The sequence below is a fragment of the Procambarus clarkii genome, chromosome 1 (assembly GCF_040958095.1).
Source record: "Procambarus clarkii isolate CNS0578487 chromosome 1, FALCON_Pclarkii_2.0, whole genome shotgun sequence".
NCBI lineage: Eukaryota > Metazoa > Arthropoda > Malacostraca > Decapoda > Cambaridae > Procambarus > Procambarus clarkii.
In genome coordinates this window covers 39,488,823-39,504,931 of record NC_091150.1, presented here as the reverse complement: position 1 = coordinate 39,504,931, position 16,109 = coordinate 39,488,823, and the positions used below count along the sequence as shown (strand labels likewise).

Here is a 16,109-nt window from a genome sequence, read left to right as displayed (position 1 = left end):
CTCTGACACCCACCTTGTACCAGGACTGAGTAGGGGCTCTGACACCCACCTTGTACCAGGACTGAGTAGGGGCTCTGACACCCACCTTGTACCAGGACTGAGTAGGGGCTCCTCTGACACCCACCTTGTACCAGGACTGAGTAGGGGCTCTGACACCCACCTTGTACCAGGACTGAGTAGGGGCTCTGACACCCACCATGTACCAGGACTGAGTAGGGGCTCTGACACCCACCTTGTACCAGGACTGAGTAGTGGGCTCTGACACCCACCTTGTACCAGGACTGAGCAGTGGCTCTGACACCCACCTTGTACCAGGACTGAGTAGTGGGCTCTGACACCCACCTTGTACCAGGACTGAGCAGTGGCTCTGACACCCACCTTGTACCAGGACTGAGTAGTGGGCTCTGACACCAACCTTGTACCAGGACTGAGTAGTGGGCTCTGACACCCACCTTGTACCAGGACTGAGCAGTGGCTCTGACACCCACCTTGTACCAGGACTGAGTAGTGGGCTCTGACACCAACCTTGTACCAGGACTGAGTAGTGGGCTCTGACACCCACCTTGTACCAGGACTGAGTAGTGGGCTCTGACACCCACCTTGTACCAGGACTGAGTAGTGGGCTCTGACACCCACCTTGTACCAGGACTGAGCAGTGGCTCTGACACCCACCTTGTACCAGGACTGAGTAGTGGGCTCTGACACCCACCTTGTACCAGGACTGAGTAGTGGGCTCTGACACCCACCTTGTACCAGGACTGAGTAGTGGGCTCTGACACCCACCTTGTACCAGGACTGAGTAGTGGGCTCTGACACCCACCTTGTACCAGGACTGAGCAGTGGCTCTGACACCCACCTTGTACCAGGACTGAGTAGTGGGCTCTGACACCCACCTTGTACCAGGACTGAGTAGTGGGCTCTGACACCCACCTTGTACCTGAACATTTCAGCTCTGGGTTGTGGGACACACAGGTGACTGTTTAATAATAGCTCTCAGAAAGGTCACAGGTTAAGGCCACCTTTAAATTAGAGTCCTCAGCCAATTGTCATAGTGCTTTCACGTGACTTTTTAATTATTTTATAATATATATATATATATATATATATATATATATATATATATATATATATATATATATATATATATATATATATATATATATATATATGTGTATGTATATATATATATATATATATATATATATATATGTATGTATATATATATATGTATATATATATATAAATATATACATATATATACATATATATATATATATATATATATATATATATATATATACATATATATATATATATATATATATATATATATATATATATATATATATATATATATATATATGTATGTATATATATATACATACATATATATATATATACTGCCTTACCCTACAGAGTTCTTCGTCGACTTGCTTCCATTCTGAGCTGTGGCTGAGAGCACGGTCGACGTATGCGTTAACAACACTCCTCTTGTACCTGTCAGGGCAGTCGCTGTTGGCATTTAGGCACATTCCTATGTTTGTTTCCTTTGTGTAGACTGCAGTGTGGAAACCTCCGCCCTTTTCCATGACTGTTACATCTAGAAAAGGCAGCTTCCCATCCTTTTCCGTCTCGTAAGTGAAACGCAGCACGGAACTCTGCTCAAATGCCTCCTTCAGCTCCTGCAGATGTCTGACATCAGGTACCTGTGTAAAAATGTCGTCAACATACCTGCAGTATATGGCCGGTTTCAAGTTCATGTCGACTAAGACTTTTTGCTCGATGGTACCCATGTAGAAGTTTGCATCTTGACATGCCAGAAAGTATTCTGAGGAAACTACTCCAAGCTTGTACTAAAGAGGCACCCTTCTTGAGCCCGGATGGGCACATGTATAAGCAAGTAGATGGGGTCGCTATGGGTTCTCCCCTAGGTGTCCTGTTTGCAAACTTCTACATGGGTACCATCGAGCAAAAAGTCTTAGTCGACATGAACTTGAAACCGGCCATATACTGCAGGTATGTTGACGACATTTTTACACAGGTACCTGATGTCAGACATCTGCAGGAGCTGAAGGAGGCATTTGAGCAGAGTTCCGTGCTGCGTTTCACTTACGAGACGGAAAAGGATGGGAAGCTGCCTTTTCTAGATGTAACAGTCATGGAAAAGGGCGGAGGTTTCCACACTGCAGTCTACACAAAGGAAACAAACATAGGAATGTGCCTAAATGCCAACAGCGACTGCCCTGACAGGTACAAGAGGAGTGTTGTTAACGCATACGTCGACCGTGCTCTCAGCCACAGCTCAGAATGGAAGCAAGTCGACGAAGAACTCTGTAGGGTAAGGCAGGTTCTAGTCAATAACGGCTTCTCCAATGGTTTCATCGAAGACATCATAAGAAGGAAAGTGAAAAGCCATGCAACCTCCGAAGAGACAACTAACACAACACCTATACCCCCTATTAGACTATTTTACAGGAACTTCTTTTCCACAGCTCATAAAACAGAGGAAAGGGTCCTGAAAGATATTGTTAATAGAAACGTTATCCCTACAGACAAAAATCAGAGGATACAACTGACGATTTACTATAAAACCAGAAAAACGGCCAGCCTACTCATGAGAAACTCTCCAGACACGAAACAGAACGCTTTAAAAGAGACTAACGTCGTCTATGCCTTCAAATGCCCACTTGGGGACTGTAAGCTCCAAAAAACCCAGTATATAGGCAAGACAACAACATCTCTTTCTAGGCGTTTAACGATGCATAAACAACAGGGCTCCATTAAGGAACATATAATCTCTTCCCATAACCAAACCATCGCCAGAGAAATCCTAGTAAACAACACAGAAATCATCGATAGATACAGCGATAGCAGGCGGCTAGACGTTTGCGAGGCACTACACATCAAGAAGTCAACACCAGCAATCAACAGCCAATTATTGCACAACTATATTCTACCCACCTCAAGACTCCGCTCCAATATAGAAGCATCAAGAAATATGGACCAATAGGCTTTCTACAAACACTTCTATTCAATATCCATTGTTTCGTGTTCTGTCTTGTGTTGATACTTTTAATACCCTATTAATATCCTCTAATGCCACATCATCCTTCCCACCTTACTCAAATGTAATGCCACATCACCCTTCCCACCTCACTCAAATGTAGATATAAAATCAGGGAAACGCAAGTTCTAATCAGTTGTGTATTTGTGAAGTCTTTGAAAATGTAATAAGTTTTACGAAACGCGCCCGTGTCGCGTCAGACTAGAAATAAAAATGAATTTTGGAGAAGTGATTTTTGATTTACCTCCAACAGTGAAGCATAATGTACGAAAGATTGAGAAAATTCGTGTTAGAATTATTAATCTTACTTTTTCGGTCATATTTAATAAAATATGTCTACAGGAAAGACTGCTACCAAAATATACTAATATATATAAATATATACATATATATATATATATATATATATATACATATATATATATATATATATATATATATATATATATTGTGGGAACCGACCTGTGAGATTTATATTTATTTAATTTATATGAATTTATATTTACGTTAATTTATATACTTCGATAGCAATTTGTATGATAATGAGTGGACTGTATTTCTGCAATAATCTCTTAATCTCACAAATCGATCCTCTACACATTAGGGGGGGTTTATTAGTTTATATATATGCAGCCAATCAAACTACAGTAATAGCTACATACATTGATGAGGTTCCTTATCTTATAGTACAGCAGGTTAGTCCACCAGGTATAACTAGGGTGTAGACACCAAATTATCCTCTTTGAGGTAGCTTCTATCACCCAGTAACTGGTGCACATAATCTTGCATCCTCGTCTTGACCTGTCAAAAGTGCGCTAGCTGTGAAGCCAGAATCCTATATATGACAAGCTATATCAGAGAAAACACTATACAGTACATGGAACATTAAAGACCTGGCTTAATTACCTTTAGTATGAGGCGATTTCGTGTTCTAACCGGCTAACCCTATATCCTGACATTAATGGCCATAAATGAATGATAAACGGGTTTCGGATAGACACTTAACTTGTATTTGTAGACAGCGTGTTGACAATGGTACACCTTTGGGTTCCATAACACTACGTCCAAGTAAATTTAACAGGAGCCGAATTTGCTCCCGTGTGAGCCTCTGGTCTCAATATAAACAACAATGGCTGCCCTCCTTCCCCACTCTGACGCCTGGCCTACTTTGTCCAGATTTCAGAAAGTGATAGAAGGGTCACATTTACTCTACTTTAATATTGATAATTAAGTTAATTTATATAAGATGTTTTTATGATGGTAAAGTCCAAAGACTAATGTATTTAAGAATAATTCCCAGCAGAATAGCTGGTGAATTATAATAGTATGTGGTGATGATATCCCGTTTTCTTTAGACGGTAATTCCACTACAAGTTACGTTTTCTATGGGTAACTTGTTGGTAATACAGCAGCTATTATCTGTATGATATTAAATGGTGTCGGATTTTCCGACATAATTCCCCAGGGGGCTGCTCACGGGTCGAAGTCCTCTTTAGAACAGACGAACACCGATACTCCTCCTTCGAATTATTAGATTAATCACACATTTGTGCGTCTGTTCGTACAGGACGGATGTCCCGTACTAGAGTTGCAGGGGTTAGAAGTCTAATGCGATTTCATTTCCCTGTCAACTCTTGAAAGGCTAATATTCAAGCCTTATTACATATTATTTAACCCAGAAGACTGAATGTGATCAAGTACTACAGTCAAGTATGATTCAGGGACTGCAGTGAGATCAGTGACATTAGATATAACTTGAAGTTTCTTCAGATAACTGGTCACTGATATATAAACACTGAGGCCCATGGAATACATCTTGATTAAATAATAAATGTATCAAATCAGTCATCAGATTTATTGGGGTTTAATTTAGTTAATTGATTCAGAAGATTGAATAGCTCATCATTAAAGTAAAGTATGGTTCTGAGACTGCAGTGGGTTCAGTGACATTGGTCGCAGTGACTTGTAGCTGTTTTAGGCTACTGTTCACTGATTTGCCACTGTGGCCTCATGAACTCATCTTCAGCTTTAAATGATGATACTAACATCAACCTCTGTTACTATAGTCAGCTGTAATCTCCTTAGTATAATGCTACTGGAGAAATATAATCAGCTGACAAATTTAGATTTCTACTGGTATTGTTTATCTGCAGGCATAGGTCTCCTCAGGCTTGATACTGGGCCTGAGAGTAATTTACCTCCTGCAGAGTTTAACATGGTTATGCCCTGATATTTAGTAGGGCTACCAATGAATTGATGGTAGTAGTCTGTCCCCACAAGGACAGCCATTTGGCATTTGATTTGCTCAAATTTACCTGCAGCTGCTTGATAATAGCTTTCCAGGTCAGCATAATCAACTGTTGATTGTTGTGACAAATCTTCACATTTCTTGATCTGTCTTGTTAAGTGGCCTATAAGACCTGCAAGGGTTCTTTTCATTCTCCGTGCATTATCCATACTGGCTAGTTGGTGAAGCCTTGTGGGACTTGTACTTGGGCTGCTCATAATACTGAACAAACTCTAATGATAGCCTAGGGTAAAATGCACTCACTAGGCAATAATCCTACCTCTACTAGAGGTTAGCACTTAAAATTAATACACATTATATATATATACAATCATACACACTAATGATTTGAGTGATAAACCAGTGTCACTGGAAGTACCTTTAGGTTAGCTCTTCTATATCACCCTAGGATGGTAGAGACACTAATTAATCACTCAAAGGTGTAATGATCATAAGTAAATTATTATATGCACAACTCAACTCGAGTTGATAAAAATTACACCCAAAATAGGGTCTGGACCATTCATTAATGGTGTTAGGTTGATCAATATAGTACAACTGACTATGGTAATAATGGGACTAGGATGAACGATAATAGTTCAACTAGTCATATCCTACCCTGTTGTGGGTTGGCAATTAGTAAATATTATACTGTGAACACTAGTGCAATATATATTAAATAATTCTCTATTTGGAGAAATAATATACACAATTATTGATAATAGCCTCTTAATTAGCCTCTATGAAACTTCTAATATTATCTAGAAGTATTAAATATTATTAGTGACCTCGCGAAATAAAGTCCACAAAATTCGTAGATAATCTCTCGCGAAATGTAACACCACGAAATCCGTGAACAATCTCGCGAAGACACAGTCACTAATTTGGCTGGTTTCTATATTAGCGCTGTCATTTCACAGAATAACACGCCACCAAATCTGTGGGTGTGCATGAAACCGCTGACTAAGGCTGAACTCGGCTGAGGGAGGCTCCTGAGCTCCCACGAGGCATCGCCGCTGTCTATGACTGGCTGGCTTTGTTTAAATAACACTGCACTAGTATATTTAATGAATCCACTGGATAACTGGTTCATCCGGTACTAAGATGACCAAATGTGGGTTCATAGGACCGAATATTCCGGTTCCGAAGGTCCAAATAATGTGGGAACCGACCTGTGAGATTTATATTTATTTAATTTATATGAATTTATATTTACGTTAATTTATATACTTCGATAGCAATTTGTATGATAATGAGTGGACTGTATTTCTGCAATAATCTCTTAATCTCACAAATCGATCCTCTACACATTAGGGGGGGTTTATTAGTTTATATATATGCAGCCAATCAAACTACAGTAATAGCTACATACATTGATGAGGTTCCTTATCTTATAGTACAGCAGGTTAGTCCACCAGGTATAACTAGGGTGTAGACACCAAATTATCCTCTTTGAGGTAGCTTCTATCACCCAGTAACTGGTGCACATAATCTTGCATCCTCGTCTTGACCTGTCAAAAGTGCGCTAGCTGTGAAGCCAGAATCCTATATATGACAAGCTATATCAGAGAAAACACTATACAGTACATGGAACATTAAAGACCTGGCTTAATTACCTTTAGTATGAGGCGATTTCGTGTTCTAACCGGCTAACCCTATATCCTGACATTAATGGCCATAAATGAATGATAAACGGGTTTCGGATAGACACTTAACTTGTATTTGTAGACAGCGTGTTGACAATGGTACACCTTTGGGTTCCATAACACTACGTCCAAGTAAATTTAACAGGAGCCGAATTTGCTCCCGTGTGAGCCTCTGGTCTCAATATAAACAACAATGGCTGCCCTCCTTCCCCACTCTGACGCCTGGCCTACTTTGTCCAGATTTCAGAAAGTGATAGAAGGGTCACATTTACTCTACTTTAATATTGATAATTAAGTTAATTTATATAAGATGTTTTTATGATGGTAAAGTCCAAAGACTAATGTATTTAAGAATAATTCCCAGCAGAATAGCTGGTGAATTATAATAGTATGTGGTGATGATATCCCGTTTTCTTTAGACGGTAATTCCACTACAAGTTACGTTTTCTATGGGTAACTTGTTGGTAATACAGCAGCTATTATCTGTATGATATTAAATGGTGTCGGATTTTCCGACATATATATATATATATATATATATATATATATGTATATATTTATATATATATATACATATATATATATATATATATATATATATCGTAGGCCTCGTAGCCTGGTGGATAGTGTTATCCTGTGATTTTTTGTGTGACATTTGTGTTATCTTGAGAAATTTTGTGTAACATTTGTGTTATCCTGAGAATTTTTCTGTAACATTTGTGTTATCCTGAGAATTTTTTGTGTAACATTTGTGTTATCCTGAGAATTTTTGTATAACATTTGTGTTATCCTGAGAATTTTTGTGTAACATTTGTGTTATCCTGAGCATTTTTGTGTGACATTTGTGTTATCCTGAGAATTTTTGTGTAACTTTTGTGTTATCCTGAGAATTTTTGTGTGACATTTGTGTTATCCTGTGAATTTTTGTGTGACATTTGTGTTATCCTGAGAATTTTTGTGTGATATTTGTGTTATCCTGTGATTTTTTGTGTGACATTTGTGTTATCTTGAGAAATTTTGTGTAACATTTGTGTTATCCTGAGAATTTTTCTGTAACATTTGTGTTATCCTGAGAATTTTTTCTGTAACATTTGTGTTATCCTGAGAATTTTTTCTGTAACATTTGTGTTATCCTGAGAACAAATATGTGAACAACCGAACAACATCACGTCTTGCAGACACTTTCAAAAGTAAACAACTAAATTACTTTGATTTAGATGAATGAATATTAGTCGTCCGTCACTAAATAATTGAAGAAATTGTGAATTACTACTAGGTGAACAGAGGCATAAGGTGAAAGGAAGCATGCCTAACAATATTCTTCCCGGCTGGGAATCGAATCCACGATATCCCCCGATTGTGAGTCAAGAACGAAGCCAACAGCACTACGGGAACCCACACACAGTAACTTCACCACTCTGCCTGGAACATCCTGGAACACCCTGGAACAACCTGGAACAACCTGGAACACCTTGGAACACCCTGGAACAACCTGGAACAACCTGGAACACCTTGGAACACCCTGGAACAACCTGGAACAACCTGGAACAACCTGGAACACCTTGGAACACCCTGGAACCACCTGGAACAACCTGGAACACCCTGGAACACCCTGGAACACCCTGGAGCACCTTGGAACAATCTGGAACACCCTGGAACACCCTGGAACAACCAATGGCTCCAGCAGTGCCAGGACCAGCAGTGTAAGGACCAGCAGTGCCAGCACCACTAGTGTCAGGACCACCAGTGCCAGGACCAGCAGTGTAAGGACCAGCTGTGTAAGGAGCAGTAATGCCAGGAGCAGGAGTGTAAGGAGCAGTAGTGCCAGGAGCACCAGTGCCAGGACCAGTAGTGCCAGGAGCACCAGTGCCAGGACCAGTAGTGCCAGGACCACCAGTGCCAGGACCAGCAGTGCCAGGACCACCAGTGCCAGGACCACCAAAGGCAAGACTAGCAGTGCCAAAAGCATCAAGAGGTGCCGTCAACAGCAGTGTGACGGCGCCTCATCAACCTGTCTTCACTCGACCTAACTGGAGAATGATACGACGTTCAGATATGTGTGAGCTAAGAGAGCAGGTGTTGTCGGGAGCGACTCTTGTGTTTACCTCCCGTGTCACCTCTGCTGTAGCGACTCGTCAAGAGCGGCCTGCCAGCTCTCAACACCTCACTAAAACTCTCTCAACTCACCACTTAAGAAAAGCCAAGAGTTTCTGCCGTAAAAAGGATGATTGGGCCATTAGAAAATAGGAAGGGCGTATAAAGGTAGCAATTAAGGGATAGGCTGGAAGGGATAGGGACGAGGATGTGTGTGTAGGTGTATGGGAATCACAGTGGATAGGTAATAGTGATGTCTAGCCTGATTTATTATGCAATATATTCATCAACTACAATATACTATTGCATAATTGATCAATTGCCTTAATTTCGAAATAGACTGTATTAGGTGTTACAATAACTTGATATTGTCTCTACCATACGAAAAAATTTACTTATTTTATCTCAAAGTTAAAATAAAACATTTATTTTTATCTTTACCATTTTTTTTTGGCACCGTCTAATCTGTCTGTGCTAATAATCTGCCTTGTTTACATGTTAATGGGATAACAAGGCCATTCACCCTCCCTACTGACGAATGACCAAGCTCTTTACAGTCATATTGGGCCAACAAATAGTATGAAACGGACGAAATGTTTGATATCTAATCACGAGGGTGATATCTTTGATATCCTGTGGAGTTGTGGAGGCAGTGACGGGTCTCACCTCTGCAACGGGTCATTAATCCCGAGCAGTGAAACGGGTCATTCAGTATTACAGTCAACAGTGCTCAGGCAGTTACAGGGCAAAGATTACAGTTATCTTAGTGTTACAAGGAGCGGCAGCAAAAACAGTGGGACGTTACAGCAGTGCCAAGAGCAGCTGTGTCAGCGACAGAGACAGTGACAGGAAGACTGGGACAGGATCAGCAGTGCCAGCAACAGCAGTTCCAACAAGGAGCAGCAGCACAAGTGTCCACAATGCCATCAACAGCAGCACCGCAAGGAGCAACAGTGCTTCATCAGTGCCAGGAAGCAATGCTAGTAACTGTGCCAAGAACACCAGTGCCAGCAGCACCAGTGCCAGGAGCACCAGTGCCAGGAGCACCAGTGCCAGGAGCACCAGTGCCAGCAGCACCAGTGCCAGGAGCACGAGTGCCAGCAGCACCAGTGCCAGCAGCACCAGTGCCAGGAGCGCCAGTGCCAGCAGCACCAGTGCCAGCAGCACCAGTGCCAGGAGCACCAGTGCCAGCAGCACCAGTGCCAGGAGCACCAGTGCCAGGAGCACCAGTGCCAGCAGCACCAGTGCCAGGATCACCAGTGCCAGGAGCACTAGTGCCAGGAGCACCAGTGCCAGGAGCACCAGTGCCATGAGCACCAGTGCCAGCAGCACCAGTGCCAGGAGCACCAGTGCCAGGAGCACCAGTGCCAGGAGCAACATCACCAGTATCAACATGAGCGGAGCCACAGCAGCAGTGCCAGCATCAGCAGTGCCAGTAACAACAGCAATAACGCCAGCAGTCTCTGCAGTGTACCACCAACCACCATCACGCTCTCTTTAAAGCTGAAACTCTGGCTCAAGTCGTCACTGCTGAGCGTCACTGTTGAGCGTCACTGCGGCCTGTAACCCGCCTCACCAACACCAAATTGCCATGGGAGTGGCTGAATATAGGCTGCCACCTATTTTAGGAAGCACAAGGATGGAATATTCTATTTCCGTGCGGGGGTTTGTCCCTCATTCGAAACCATCCACTGGCAGTCTAATTACCGCCATCATTACCACGCCCACAGCTGAGAGCAACCCACCAAACACACCCACGAAACACGAGACACAATCAAGCGAAGCAAAACACGCAACATCAACTTCCTAACAAAGGGCAACGAGGTAACATCACGAACACAAGAGGCCGACAGAAACCAAAGCCAGGGGCTAGGGAGGCGTTGCGGACGCCGGCAGACGCAGGTCGGTTGCAAGCTGAGTTTCCAAGCACTGTGAAATGGCGGGTTTTACAGCCTAGCCACCCCGCCCCCTTCGCCATCCCCCCTTCGCCACCCCCTTTCGCCACCCCCCTCGCCATTCCCCTTCGCCACTTTCGTCATCATTATTAGAAGATCCGCGGCGAGGTCAGGCGCTAGTTCTTGGGCCTCGCTCCGGCCTGCTGTAAGTTGTCATATCCAATGAGTTCTGACCCTAAGGCATTTTTATGGCATTTAAATTAGTTTATTAAATCTGTTTCCAGTATCTATCCCTCTATCCCAGTGGATGGGGGGGGGGGGGGTGAATCCCCTCCTCATCCTGGCTGTGCAAAAATATGTTGTTTGTTCAGCTTTTCTTTTCATTTCAATGTTGCATCTTAAAGGTTACTGTATCAGCATGTTGTGTGGCCAGCTGTACCCTACTGCAGTGTGGCCAGCTGTACTCTACTGCAGTGTGGCCAGCTGTACTCTACTGCAGTGTGGCCAGCTGTACCCTACTGCAGTGTGGCCAGCTGTACCCTACTGCAGTGTGGCCAGCTGTACTCTACTGCAGTGTGGCCAGCTGTACCCTACTGCAGTGTGGCCAGCTGTACCCTACTGCAGTGTGGCCAGCTGTACCCTTCCACAGTGTGGCCAGCTGTACTCTACTGCAGTGTGGCCAGCTGTACCCTACTGCAGTGTGGCCAGCTGTACTCTACTGCAGTGTGGCCAGCTGTACCCTACTGCAGTGTGGCCAGCTGTACCCTACTGCAGTGTGGCCAGCTGTACTCTACTGCAGTGTGGCCAGCTGTACCCTACTGCAGTGTGGCCAGCTGTACCCTTCCACAGTGTGGCCAGCTGTACCCTTCCACAGTGTGGCCAGCTGTACCCTTCCACAGTGTGGCCAGCTGTACCCTTCCACAGTGTGGCCAGCTGTACTCTACTGCAGTGTGGCCAGCTGTACCCTACTGCAGTGTGGCCAGCTGTACCCTTCCACAGTGTGGCCAGCTGTACCCTTCCACAGTGTAGCCAGCTGTACCCTTCCACAGTGTAGCCAGCACTGTTGTCCTCAGCCTGCGCCAGTCTTGGCCACAAGTCTAACACTCTTCAGCTACTAGAGTGCTGCCAAAGAGTGGGATATAAAGTTCACACTGACAGGTCAGTGTTGTCCTCGTCTGTGGCTCGTCTCAGCTTCCCCGTGTCACAGCTCCCCGTCTGTGGTGACACAGTGCTGAAATATGTTTCTCAGCTGGGATGTTTCTCAGCTGGGATGTTTCTCAGCTGGGATGTTTCTCAGCCGGGATGTTTCTCAGCTGGGATGTTTCTCAGCTGGGATGTTTCTCAGCTGGGATGTTTCTCAGCTGGGATGTTTCTCAGCTGGGACGTTATCCAACGTAATACTGGTGGAATTCTCCACTAGTATAATTGACAGCAAATCCTCCTTGGCCCTATGACACCACTAACACATCCTTCGTGTCTTGAAAGACACCTTTTCACCACAAAGAATGTTATGACAAGCTCCTATTCTCTCTCTCTCTCAAAAAACATGAACTCACAAGCCCTCTAGGCCTATATACCAATGACCTCCCAGGTCTGCCCTGGATCAGCCTATTGCCAGTGATGCTTATGACAGACGGTTAAATGAACGCCCCACTCAGCATTCCTGAACGTGAGCCGCACTTCCTTGTCTCTGGACTATTGATGGTGGGGATTTTTGGTAAACACATTTTAGTGCCTAATAGGCTATAGGCTCGAGGCTGTGACCTGATTGACTCGTATTCTGGGCTCTGGGTCAGTTCCCTCTGTTTATCTCTCTACTGCACATCAATTGTAACCAGGAGAGATGTTACAGTATCTCCATCACTGTATGATGAAATATATACAATAGATTATCAATCTATTGTATGTATTTCAATTATTGATCGCTAATCAATAGATTAGCAATCATAATAGGGAAATAGATTATCTCTTCACATTATGATTACACAGTGCTAGCGGGGCTGCACACGCTACTTGCTAAACGCTTAAACATGATCTACATGTCAAACATGATCTACAACATGTCAAACATGATCTACAACATGTCAAACATTGACGTTTCGAAGGATATTTTGTACATAAAACAGGTCACAACTGCTGGACAGAAGCAACGTAGCGCGTCGCTGGTACAGAGGGAAGCAAGAGACACGAGAACGCTTCAAGACACAGCCGTACAAGATGGCCATCAAACCAGCGCTGGAATATTCATGCCAACTCAGGAACTCCTCTACAACCAATACCAACTCTGATAACAAGATAACAAACCCGGCAGCTGCGCACAGCGTCTCAAAACTTGCCCCGGCGGTCGGAGAACTCGCACTAAAACTTCAACCCCAACTTCACCACTACGTACAGACACGGACGACGAGGTGACATCCGCACACATCCACACACACATACATGACATCTTGAGAAATAACTAGAGGACTCTCGAGATCAGCCAAGCCACACCGGATGCAAGGTAACGCTAAGCATGACTGGCTGCGAGGAGAGGCCAGCAACACCGGCCTATAGCGACACAACACCAACAACGACCCCCCACCACACAAGGACACGTGGTGGTAACTGTGGTGTAGAGGCTCGAACCCAGACCCGCTAGCCTGGACTGACACACACGGAAGTCACACTCCTGCCAGTGCTGGACGCTTGGGCACCCTGGCCTCATAGCTCACTCATGTAACCAGCAGCGATTGGGCGGGAGGGAGGGAATTACCACGGGAAAAGTGCCAAGCCATCCCAGCAGGAATAGGGAACCAGGACGAAAAACGATTAGCTAATCATTTCTGTTGACCAGACCAGACACTCAAAAAGGTGTATGGACGACGACGTTTCGGTCCGTCCTGGACCGTTCACAATCGACTTGAGAATGGTCCAGGACGGACCGAAACGTCGTCGCCCCTTCACCTTCTAGTGTGTGGTCTGGACAACATACTTCAGCCACGTTATTGTGACTCTTCGCCTGCATTTGTACCAAAAATACTGCATTTACACCCTCACGTATTTCTTAGAATATATCACCATTAACAACACTCAAGAGAATACGAAATAGAACCCATGCAAACAGCTGAATACTGATGTGTTATTATGTGTTAAAGAGACTTGTTCGTATCTCTCACTCTCTGTAATGAGATACAGTGTGTTAAGGAGCCTGTGGTTCAGCTTTCTCAGCTGTGATACAGTGTGTTAAGGAGTCCACTGTTGTCTTTCACTGTGTTTCGGGTGATGTGGTAAAGAGCCAGGATGTGTTAGGGAGTCACTAGTTAAACTCCCACTGATGAAGTGACTCAGTGGGGGCAGGGAGCCCACTGGTCACCTCCCACACCACAGCCTGGTGGCTCGGGGGAAAAGCTTTCACACACTTAATGGGTTAGAATACATATATAATTATGGGAAGATTTGTCGCCATGATGCACGTGGCAACTGTGCATGCATACCATGGCAACTCTAGTAACTACCATGCAATACCACAATGTCTCGTTTCATGCTATTCAGCCTCAAGGAGGCTAACTACTCCTCTAGGGTGTTCTTGCTAGTAGTTACCTCACTTAACTAGGCATGCACTAGCAATACTGATGCAAGCCACAACTAGTATTTGTCACTAATCACACACACACACACAACTAGCACTAGGTAATATAAGTGAATAGCATTAGTGAATTCAAATGTACTACCCCTGAACCACACTCCTTGCTGGAATTATCAACCAACACATTTTCTCTGTACATAAAGCAAGTAAACCTTTGAATTCACCGGAGGCAATGTTGAACACCGAGAACAGAACCAACTGAGGTAGAGAGTGATGTATATCAGTAACACCATCATCGCCAGCACTCCTAAGGGACACCTGAGGCGCCACGTCTCACACCACCCATTATAACACTTAACTACCCCCCCTTTACCTACCCCCCCCCCTCCTTAAGCAAGTAATCAACCGCAAGTCGCTCAGATTAAGACCCCCCGCGGCTCTTACAGGAACTTGACGTTAGTGGAGACTGAGGGACATTCGTGAGGCGATCACCGGACTGCCCATTCTTCCCCCAACTGTTGACTAATCTACACCTTGCCGACTCCACAGCTGAGGGTCCTGACACAACTTTCCTTTAACGCAAAACTGAAAATAAAAACATCTTTATCGCATCGCTATGGCTAATCTTTGTCTCTAGAATCCACATTTATTGTTATATAGGTGTATTCATGACGACTATTTCCTCTTTTTCCACCCTGTTTATGACGTTGCGTATTTTTTATGTCTCTGTCATGTCTCCAGTCTTTTTTCTATTTTGTGGCATAGTTAAGCTCACCGCAATACATTTCTCTCCAAAATCAATTCCACGAAATTTAGGGTCGAGCCTCGTTGTTAATGATTTTATCTTTCCAAGTTCTTAATACAAGTTTTTATCTGGTGGGGGCCGAACTAAGAGGCTGCACACGCCGGGACTGGTGTCACGTACGTGGTGTGCAATAAATATGAGTGCTATGGGGGGTTCCCTACAAGTTCCTATGTAAGTTCCCTACAAGGGGAATATCAATCTTCTATTACGGACGATCTCATGCATTATCTAATCTCCTACAACGTTTCCTATTGCGACACACTTTGACGCCTTAGCCATATTTTGGAGCCAAATTTTGGCTCTCTGCACGTATTCGCAGTTTGAAATTATGACTTTTTATACCGAAAATATGCCAATTACTGAAAGCGGCGATGGGTCACATTTTAACCAGCCACTGAGGCCATGTTTAAGGTGCCGGCGGTGGTCCCCCGCTCATAATGTCACAATTACCCTTCCCTTCCCCTCCTTTCCCTTGATGTGAGGGTCAACTTCCCTCTCACGGGCGTGTGTGACGTCCCTTGGGGGCGGCTGGTGAGGCTCAGGGCCACATGCACTCTCTACTCACTGCTGCACTCCTCCTCACCCTGAACCGTGGTGCATGTGAGCAACAGCACTGAAACACAGAGAAAATACACACGTTAGTTAGCAGTCACAACAGCCACACAGAGTTGTGTGAGGGTGAGATGAAGACCAATACACATAACAGTGAAAAATAATTATTATTATTATTATTATTATTATTATTATTATTAT

The 16,109-nt window shown here is 43.9% G+C and overlaps 1 protein-coding gene across 13 annotated transcripts in view; it reads right to left on the bottom strand.

Moving 5' to 3' along the window:
- Positions 1-16,109, bottom strand: part of qvr (protein quiver) — a 435,902-nt gene that overhangs the window by 133,406 nt on the left and 286,387 nt on the right. For 11 of the 13 annotated variants that reach the window (XM_069337382.1, XM_069337579.1, XM_045765228.2 and 8 more), the window contains exon 2: positions 15,940-15,969. In XM_069337382.1, the coding sequence (XP_069193483.1) occupies positions 15,940-15,969 (30 nt within the window). Of the gene's footprint in view, positions 1-15,921; positions 15,970-16,109 lie in introns of all 13 variants that reach the window. The other 2 variants (XM_069337633.1, XM_069337924.1) reach the window with 1 other exon arrangement.